Below are 11,126 nucleotides of genomic sequence, written 5' to 3' on the forward strand. Positions count from 1 at the left end.
AAAAAAAAAAAAAAAAAAAAGAAGGCTTTTACTGATTTCTAATGAAGGTGCATATGCAAAATGCTAAAAGATAGGGTTGAAAGAATCCCAAGTCCACAGGAAAACTGGATAGAGAGAGAGGCTGGGTAGATGCAGGCGGGTTGTAATGGACCTAACAGCAGATGGTGTATTTAGAAAAGGGGAAGGAAGAAGTTATTTCTATCCCTCAGGAGAAGCAAGCCTGATTTCTTAATCTAATTACTCAGAATTCAAAGAGTTTAATCCCTTCCATCTGTTGACTCCCCAGCACACAGGTCTAGTCCACCCAATGGCACCAGGTTCTTTTCCTCTACCATGGTTTTGACAAGGCCCCAGGGATTGTCCATCTGAGAGCATTCCCCTAATACTTCAGGATTGAGGTGGGGTGCCCCACTGAGAAGCCAACCTACCCTACCTCCCACAGTAGTTATAGTCTTCTTAATAGTGTGTGAAGATGCAGGTTATGAAACACACTTGCCAACATGTGACTGTTACTATTCTTATTTCTTTACTAGTTTGTTAGGGTTAAAGTATGATATTCACTCTTAATTTATTGTTCTAGAAATGTACTCTTTTCCCATTTGTGCTTATTCTGTTGTGGATTGCCTATTATGTTCTTGTTCTGTTTTCTGATTTTAGTATATCTCTTTATTATTGATTTAGTAATAATCTGATATTCACTATATACCAAGCATTGTGCTATGTGTATTACTTGTGTCATCTCCTTTAATCAACCCTAACCCAGTGAGGTAGTTAGTGGGGAATGGCATCCCAAGATTAGGACACTGAAGTTCAGATAAGATCACACAAGTAAATGTGGAGCAGAAATTCCAATACAGGTCTGACTGCAAAGTCCATATTTTTTAGATTTTTCTCTAAATGAGCATTATAAAATTACAATTAGAGCAGAAGCACAGACTACATAAACAGACTCAGACCTAAACTCATTAACCTCCTGAGCAAAGTGGTGATATTGGACTTGTTTTAATAAATCTAAGACAGTGGTTCTCAAACTTGACCATCAGAATTCTCTAGAGGGCTTGTTAAAACACTGATTGCTGGGCCCACCCCCTTATTTTCTGATTCATAAGTATGGAGTGGGTCCTGAAAATTTGCATTTCTCTCAAGTTTTTAGATGTTGCTACTACTATTGGTCTAGGAGCCTCCCTTTGAGGATCATTGCCCTATAGCACTTTCACATGGTGAAATTTTTCATACTCACCTATGTCCTCAAACCATTCCCTTTCAAGTCACTCCCCTAGTTTTTTAATCACTGCTATAAATCTTACCATTTTTTTAAAAAGTTATTTGAGAGGATTTCACTTGTGGTATTATCTGGCACAGAGTAAATATAGTATTTAGTAAATATTAGTTGAGGTGAATGGATAAAGGGATTTCTTTCATTTAAGTGTCTTTGACTTTCCTAAGGAGAAGATGGCTGGAATTTTTAGATGCTTAAGACAGTCTCACTCTGTTGCCCCAGGTAGAGTACAGTGACATCCCCGTAGCTCACTGCAGCCTCAATCTTTTGGGCTTCAGTTATCCTTCTGCCTCAGCCTCCCAAGCAACTAGGACTTTAGCTAGCCTGAGCAAGAGTAACACCCCATCTCTACTAGAAAAATTAATTTTTTTATACTATGAAATTTAGCATAAAGATTAGCTTACATACCTGGACCCCAGTGACTGTGACTACCGTACAAATAGAAGCATATAAATAATTATATTATTTAAGAAAAAAAGTGTTATCTTCATTTCAATCCGCATGTAGATCTACTCAGCACAAAGCTATTAGGCCAGACAATTTTCAGTCTCTGTTTTAATACCACAGTTTTTCTTATATCTGTTCATCAAAACCTACTATTTAGGTCATTAAGACCATTGTCCCAAATAATTTTCACCAAATGTGAATACTAGTTATTTTTAGTGATGGATTTTGGATTATCTAAAATACTTCTCTGTTTTGCTTTTGCTTGAGTTTTTTATAGTAAGCATTTGCACTTTTAAAAGAAACATTATTTGGCCAGACACAGTGGCTCACACCTGTAATCCTACCACTCTGAGAGGCCGAGATGGGTGGATTGCTTGAGTTTCAGAGTTTGAGACCAGCCTGAGCAAGAGCGAGACCCCATCTCTAAAAAACAACTGGGCATTGTGGCAAGCACCTGTAGTACCAACTACTCAGGAGGCTGAGGCAAGAGGATCACTTGAGCCCAAGAGTTTGACATTGCTGTGAGCACTCAATTGAGGGCAACAAAGTGAAACTCTGTCTCAAAAATAAATAAATAAATGAAAATAAAAATAAAATAAACATTATTTGAAAAGGAAATCAATCAGCTTGGCCTCAACCTAAGCAATACTATCTGTGAAATCACAAATATAATGTGATTTTTTTATTACACATAAAATAACCTTGGTAATTTTTTAAATACACAAACTATTAAAATTATAGTGCAATACCCAAAATTAGTTCAAGTACCATCAGTGATGTACATGTCACACTTAGGAGAATTACAATATATAATAATGTTCCTTTTATATTATAGTAGTTTTACATACTAAAGATACGTTAGCCCTCGTTCTATTGGATATTTACAAATACTTTTCTCAACTTTTCAGTTTCCGTTAACTTTATGATTCTTTTTACACTTTTGTTTTCTTCTTTTGCCCAACTGACATTTTTTTCTATTTGATATAAACTGCTTTTAATATCTTTCTTTTTTTTTTTTTTTTGAGACAGAGCCTCAAGCTATCCCCCTAGGTGGAGTGCTGTGGCATCGCTCACAGCAACCTCCAACTCCTGGGCTCAAGCGAGTCTCCTGCCTCAGCCTCCCAAGTAGCTGGGACCACAGGCGCCCACCACAACGCCTGGCTATTTTTTTTGGTTGCAGCCATCATTGTTGTTTGGCGGGCCAGGCTGGGGATTCAAACCCGCCACCTTAGATGTATGTGGCTGGCGCCTTAGCCACTTGAGCCACAGGCGCCAAGCCTGCTTTTAAAATCTTAAGTAATTTTTGTTTTATATTATGCTTTTAGGCAGTCCTTAGCCATCATAAAATTATATATCCACTCATACGTGCCTCACATTTTTTAATTCATTGTTGTAAATTTTGGTATGAGGAGGAATCCTAATTTCCCCCCAAATATTATTCCTGTTCATCCTTTACTCACTAATTTGAAATACCACTTTTGTCAGAGGAGTAGAACTTTGGATCTGGTGGGTCTGGTTTTTGTACTTACCATTTCTCTCAAGGATCTCTCTGTTTTCTGTGCTAGCATTATACTTTTGTATAGTTCATATAGTGTTAGAAAATGTGATATATGTATACATTTAGGTAAGATCATCCTCACTCCTTTTCTTTTCCAAACCATTCTTTGCTATTCTCAGGTGTTGATCCTTTTGAATAAATTTCAAAATTGTTGAATCAGGTTTTTGGTTGTTATTAACAGTGTAATTTTTATGAGAAAATGCTAACAGACTTTTTGTGAGATATCTCTAACAGATATATGACTAAGCAAATTTGCTTTATAAGGAATAGTGAGTTAACAATTGTACTTTTAATGAGAATTATGTTTTAACAAATAACTTATGCAGTCTTTCAATATGTTAAGTTTATTTAAATTTCTCTGTATATTAAAATTTCAGCAAATTTAGGAGTAAATTAATGAAGATACCTATCTGAATGAGTTAATATTTGTAAAGCACTTAAAACATTGTCTGGCACATGGGATAAGTCTGCTAAGTCAGTCATCACGTGGGCTGTAGTAATCTTTAAATAAGCTTCTGTTTTAAAGGTTTGTACTAAGTACTTAAAGCTTTATTTCAGCTTTCTATACGATTATCAACTTCTTCTTCAATACTTTCTGTATTCAATGTTCTGGGAAGGCCACAAAAGAAAAGGATTACTTGATTTCTGTACTTAATCCAGTTGAAAAAGAATACCAAAATGTAACTTGAGTTTTGTGTATAGCAGTGTTTCATTATGTGTGTAATGATTGCATGAACTAGGCAAATGATAAAATATTGATATTTCTAACATTTTTGCACCTCATTGTTCTATACTACAGTCTTCCATTGTTTTTCTTAATGTGAAAATGGGGCAGAAGTTTTTTAAAACTATGAGATGGGTATTTAAGAGTTCACTTTATTATGCTTTTATAACATGTTAGATATTCTTCTACAAATATCAAATATTTCACAATAAAAATTGTTTTAAAAATAAGCAGAAATTGAGGAGAAAAGCTGTTTCCCGATAATACCAGAAACTAAATATTTTTTATTATAAAATTGTTGAACTTGTCCACACGGATATTTTATATTAAAACAGATGTTCATTATAATCTGAACATTATTGTCATATAAACATGAACATTAACTTTAGAATCAATAACTGACTGGTACACTTAGATGAATTAATAAAAAATAAAGTGGCCATTATTGCATCTTCTTAGGATGATGATCATCACTGTTTAAGTTGTTTCTAATAAATTTGAACCATGGTTATCTTTTCTGAGTACATGTATCTCAGTTTTGCCACTTTCCCCAAAAGATATTTTAAAATATTAGTTGTGATTATACTGTTAAGTGTGACTTTCAAGGCATAAAGCATTCATATTTTTTTCTTTTTGGAAGAGTCAGAATGGATAATCAGTACACCACTGTGGCCTTGTGATAGACTGGATGTCCTTAATCGACATAATTTACTCTGTACAATTGCACATGAAATCTTAGCCAAGAGCCTGTATAGACAAACATTTGAAGTTTTGCAGAATCTGCCAGGTTTTCAAAACTCTCAAGGTATGTTTTTTAAAAGTCTTAACTTTTTCTTCCCATCTGGTGTTTAACTACTAATAAGAAACAATTATTCACCTGTTTTGGTTGAATTTTATATTCCAGCATATTTTTTAATGAAGCAGTTTCCTGTAAAATATGTTCTCTTCAAATTGAATATGCTTTCCTGATGGTTTCAGAAAATCAGGATTCTTATCTTTGGGTTGTTTGTCAGTAGTTCCTAATGCAAGCATTTTCATCATTTCTCTTTTCCCATCTCTATCAAGTCATCAACAAACAATATGCTTAAGTGTCCCCAGCAATGTCTTAAAGAAGTCATTACATTGGAATAATGAAGAATACTTTTTCTCTTATCACTTTATAAATAAATGTAGACGTTAGTTTACATTCCTTGGAACACAGGTAAACTTGGAGTAAATGGAAGAAATGAAGCAGATGGCAAGTTCAAACAAAGAACTTCTGTTCCTCATGTTGGTAGTTAGTGCTCTTGAATATTAAAGCTCAGGTTATATATAGATAGGAAGGGGAGTCTGTGAGCAAAAGCTTTGAATCAGGAAAGAGCTGTGTGATGGCTTCAAAGGATGATTAAAAATGTTAACTGAGGCTCCCTTTAGTGCTTTCACCATATCCCCTATAAATCTTTATTTTTCCACTTATTCCACTGGATCCTATTAGTGTTCTTATCTGTTAATTAGCATCCTTAATTGTTTCTCCTTCTAGATAATGAGCAAGGTAGTGATGTTTTCTTTATATTGTAATTTTTGGCACAATGGCTGCTATCTAGCAGGCCCTTAATATACGACTATGTTGATAATGAAACAAAATAGTAATAGGGAGATTGGATAGATAGTTGTCAGATTTTGGAATACCCTAAATAGCAGGCTAAAGGAGTTTTCTTCTTTATGTATAGGAAGGGGATCACTAGAGTTTGGGATCTAAGGAGTGATGAAATTGGTATTTAGGAAAGTTCCTCTGGCAATAGTGTTAACGAAGGAACTAAAGGTAACAAGATTGATTTGGTAAAGCATGGACTACTAAAAGATCCTAAAGTGATAAAGACCTAGAGTCTAGGTTATAAACACAACTAACTGAATATAGGGAATAAAAAAATTGAAAGTCTCTAAGATGACTTCACTTTCTTTTTTTTTTCCTTTTTTTTTTTTTTTTTTTTTTATTGAATGGTAACTATGTACATTAATGCACTTCTGGGATACAGTGTGGGGTTTTCACATACAATCCGAAACACTTCCATCAAACTGGTTAACATAGCCTCCATGTCATTTTCTTAGTTATTATTTTAAAACGTTCACATTCTTCTCTTAGAAAGATTCACTTGTACCCTTGGATGACTTCACTTTCTAAGAATGACTGAAGAAAAAGAAGTATCCACTAAAGGATTTTTTTTTTTAATTTGAGAGTCAGTATTAAAGGATGATTTATATTTAATCAAGGGAAATATAAGGATAAGCAGAAACTATAGATATAATGCAAACAAAATTGTGAAATCAATCAAGATACTACAGATACACAGTTAGAGGTAGGGACCAAATACAGACGTGTTAATGCATCCTCTGAAATCTTTGTCAACCTTCTTTTCATATTCCCCATTACAAAGGAAATGAATGGTTTTATTTGTGTCAAATGCTTTTTCTTTTTTGACCATATGTAAGATGATTTCATTTTAGTAATTGTTATTCCTATGATGGATAAGAATGAGCCAAGGAGAAGAGAAGGAAATGAAAAGGAGTCAGACAGAGGTAGAGGTTTGAGAGACTAAGATAAATCAATTTCATTACATCAATTTTTTTTCATTTCAGAAACTGTGGAGGTCTCACAGTATAGCCTTCTTTTTAATAAACTTCTAGATGCCTGTATAGAAAGCAACAGTCTTGGTATGTCATCTTCTGTAGCAGACTTCATGATTTCAAAGAGCATTCCTATTGATTTTTCTTTTCTTAGAAGATTAATTACTTCTTTAGGAAGGAGTTGTTTGTGGCTCAAAGCCAGAGCCCACTACAAAAGTAAGTTAAATTTAAAATTTTTAATTTGATACATTCATTTTGAATTTTATTTTTAACCCAGGTATCATCTATAATACACGTGTTTTAAGATTAGATACTCATTATATAAAAAGAGCACTTGATAAATATTCTAAGATAGAGGTATGAACAGATCTATGCTCTTTTCAAACTTGTTTTCTTCTATTTCCATTCATTATATCTTTAGTTCTTTGCATATTAGCATGTCCAAATGAGCAAAGGAAATAACAGAATTTGAACCAGCTTGGTGTATCTTATAAATATTATAGTAGTAAAGCAATTGGATAGAATGAAGTTTAAAGAACATATGCATATTTTATTTATTTCTGCTGTATCTCTGATCTTTCTAACTTAGAGTAATCAATAGCAGGCCTCATAAGAAGGATAGAGACTATCATAACAATGAAACATGATATAAGTTTTTCACGTGGCTTCTAATAACAGAACTTTGTTAATTAAATAGATTAACAGCTATTTCTCTGTAACAGGTAAGCCTGGAAACTAGTGCTTTCTCTAGCCCCAGCCACTTTGCACATATATTAATTAGAAAATAATGCTATGTGGAATTTCTGTATAGAAAATAATTTTTTCTGGCTTTATGCAGTACTTTTAAATTTCCGTTTCTAACATTGTCATGTATGTAACAAACATTTGAATGACTACTGTGTTTTGTCCTGTGCCATATGCATCAAGCCTCCTAACCACTCCTACAGGAGAATAAAGTGTTGTTTCAGACTACCAGCTGTGATCACGTTAGCAGGTGGTAGGTAACTTTTTTCCTCCAGTGATATGGGAAAGAAAATATTGGGTGCACTACAGGTAGTAAGGTTAAATATTTGATAACATTTTCATTTCATTTATATATGTATGCATACACATATGTATACTGGGTCATTATATAAAATGTATTTTTTTTTATTTCAGGTTAATGTGAGGGTACAAAAAACCAGGTCATAATATTTAAATTTATTAAATTTAAAAGTCCTTCTTGTAGTTGTGTCGCGCACCCAAAGGTGTGCCATACACCCCAACATGGTGCCCATTAGGTGGGAGCACACCCAACCCCCCTTTTTGTTCCCCCTCCCTTGTTCCTGCTTCGCCAGCTTGAATTGAATAGAGTTTTTCTCTTATGTGGGCGTGAATTAGATCATCTACTGGCTTCATATTAGTATTGAGTACATTGGATATTTGCTTTTCCATTCTTGTCATACTTTACTAAAAAGAATGTGTTTCAACTCCATCCAGGTTAATACAAAAGATGTAAGTCATCATCTTTTTTATGGCTGAGTATATTCCATGGTATACCACAGTTTATTAATCCTTTTGTGAGTTGATGGGCATTTAGGTTATTTCTACATCTTGGCAATTGTAAATTGAGCTGAGATAAACAATCTAGTGCAAATGTCTTGATGATAAAATGACTTTTTTCTTCTGGGTAGATACCTAGTAGTGGGATTGCAGGGTCAAATGGGAGGTCTAATTTGAGTCCTTTGCAGGTTCTCCATATTTCTTTCCAAAGAGGCTGTATTAATTACTTTGCAGTCCCACCAACAGTGTAGAAGTGTTCCTTTCTCTCCACATCTACACCAGCATCTGCAACTTTGTGATGTGGGCCATTCTCACTGGGGTTAGGTGATACCTCAGGGTAGTTTTGATTTGCATTTCTCTGATGATTAGAGATGATGAGCATTTTTTCATATGTTTGTTAGCCATTTATCTCTTGTCTTTAGAGAAGGTTCTGTTCATGTCTCTTGACCAGTGATATATGGGATTGTTTGCTCTTTCTTTGTTGATTAATTTGAGTTCTCTATAGATGCTAGTTATCAAGCTTTTGTCAGATTCATAACGCACGAATATCTTTTCCCATTTCTGAAGGTCGTCTATTTGCTTTGTTAAGTCCTTAGCTTTTCACTTTAATTAAGTCCCATTTGTTTATTTTGTTGTTACTGCAATTGCCACTGAGGTCTGCTTCATAAAATCTTTCCCCAGGCCTACATCTTCAAGAGTTTTCCCACACTTTTTTGTAGGGTTTTTATTGTTTCATGCCTCGGATTTGAATCTTTTATCCGTCTTGAATCAAGTTTTGTAAATAGTGAAAGGTATGGATCCAGTTTCAGTCTTTTCCATGTGGTTATCCAGTTCTCCCAACACCATTTATTAAATAGAGATTCTTTTTCCCAGTGTATGCTTTTGTTTGGTTTATCAAATATCAGATGGCTGTAAGAGATTTATTTCATCTCTTGGTTTTCTATCCAGTTCCATATGTCTCTGTCTCTGTTTTTGCGCCAATATCATGCTGTTTTGATTACTGTGGACTTATAATATAGCCTAAAGTCTGGTAGAGTGATACCTCCAGCTTTGTTTTTATTACTAAAAATTGCCTTGGCTATACAGGCCTTTTTTTGGTTCCATACTAAATGAAGAACTATTTTTTCCAGTTCTTCAAAGTATGATGTTGGTATTTTAATGAGGATTATATTGAATTTGTAGACTGCTTTAGGTAATATAGACATGTTTACAATGTTGATTCTTCCTAGCCATGAGCATGGTATGTTCTTGCATTTGTTAATATCTTCTGCTGTTTCTTTTCTTTTTGGTTTTTTTTTTTTTTGGTACAGACAGAGTCTCACTTTATGGCCCTTGGTAGAGTGCCCTGGCGTCACACAGCTCATAGCAACCTCCAACTCCTGGGCTTAGGCGATTCTTCTGCCTCAGCCGCCCAAGTAGCTGGGACTACAGGCGCCTCCCACAATGCCTGGCTATTTTTTTGTTGCAGTTTGCCCAGAGCTGGGTTTGAACCCGCCACCCTCAGTGTATAGGGCTGGTACCTTACCAACTGAGCTATAGGCACTGCCCTGCTATTTATTTTCTTAAGGTTTCATAATTCTCTTTGTAGAGTCCTTCACCTCTTTTGATAGGTGTTTTCCTAGGTATTTCATTTTCTTTGAAGCTACTGTGAAAGGAATAGTATCTTTGATTCGCTTCTTAACTTAGCTGTTATTGGTGTATATAAAGACTACTGATTTGTTGACATTGATTTTGTACCCTGAGATGTTACTGTATTTCTTAATCACTTTCAGGATGCTTCTGGTTGAGTCTCTAGGGTTCTCTAAGTAAAAGATTATATCATCAGCAAAGAGCGAGAGTTTTACCTCTTCTGCCCCCATTTTGGATGCCCTTTATTTCCTTCTCTTGCCTGACTGCATTGGATAGAACTTCTAGCACTATGTTGTATAGTAGTGGTAAAAGAGGACACCCTTGTCTGGTTCCAGTTCTAAGTGGAAAAGCTTTCAGTTCTACTCCATTCAACATATTATCTGTGGGGTTGTCATAGATGGGCAGTTTAAGAAATGTGCCACCTATGCCTATATTCTTAAGTGTTTTTGTTAGAAAAGGATGCTGAATTTTTTTTTTGCAGTTTTTGGCCAGGGCCGGGTTTGAACCCGCCACCTTCAGTATATGGGGCCAGTGCCCTACTCCTTTGAGCCATAGGTGCCGCCTTGGGATGCTGAATTTTATCAAATGATTTTTCTGCATCTGTTGAGAGGATCATATAGTCTTCGTTTGTGCTTCTATGGATATGGTAGATTACAGTTATGGATTTGTGTATGTTAAACCAGCCTCGAATCCCTGAGATGAAGCTTACTTGATTGTGATGTATAATTTTTTTAATGTGTACCTATAATCTAATCTAATGGCTAAGATTTTATTGAGTATTCTTGCATCAATATTCATTAGTGAAATTGGTCTATGGTTCCTCCTTTTTAGTTGCGTCCTTTCCTAGTTTTGGAATCAGGGCAATGTTTGCTTCATAGAACATGTTGGGGAAAGTTCCTTCCTTCTCAATGTTTTGGAATACTTTCTGCAGTATAGGTATAAGCTGTTCTTTAAAGGTTTGATAGAATTCTGGTATGAAGCTATCTGGTCCAGGGCATTTTTTATTGTTTCTTCGATCTCAGTGCTTGATATTGGTCTGTTCAAGAGATCTGTTTCACCTTAAGTCTAGGGATATGGTGTGATTCCAGATATTGGTTCATTTCCTCCACATTGTCAGATTTCTGGGCATAAAGCTTTTTGTAGTAGTCAGAGGTAATCTCTTCTATCTCTATGATATCTGTTATTTCCACTTTTTTGTTTCTGATTAACATTACTGGAGAATTTACTTTTATGTTTTCTAGTTAATCTAGCCAAAGGTTTATAGATTTTTTTTTTTTTTTTAGACGGAGCCTCAAGCTATCCCCCTGGGTAGAGTGCCATGGCATCACGCTCACAGCAACCTC

General features: G+C 35.0%; 1 protein-coding gene across 1 annotated transcript in view; it reads left to right on the top strand.

Annotated features, from left to right (window-relative positions):
* Nucleotides 1-11,126, top strand: part of TOPAZ1 (testis and ovary specific PAZ domain containing 1) — a 94,116-nt gene that overhangs the window by 70,092 nt on the left and 12,898 nt on the right. The window contains exons 17-18 of the mRNA XM_003794508.2: nt 4,649-4,813; nt 6,625-6,828. Coding sequence (XP_003794556.1) covers nt 4,649-4,813; nt 6,625-6,828 — 369 coding nt within the window. The remainder of the gene's footprint in view (nt 1-4,648; nt 4,814-6,624; nt 6,829-11,126) is intronic.

This window comes from Otolemur garnettii, unplaced genomic scaffold (assembly GCF_000181295.1).
Source record: "Otolemur garnettii isolate 467f Iridium unplaced genomic scaffold, OtoGar3 scaffold00082, whole genome shotgun sequence".
In the NCBI taxonomy this organism is placed as follows: domain Eukaryota; kingdom Metazoa; phylum Chordata; class Mammalia; order Primates; family Galagidae; genus Otolemur; species Otolemur garnettii.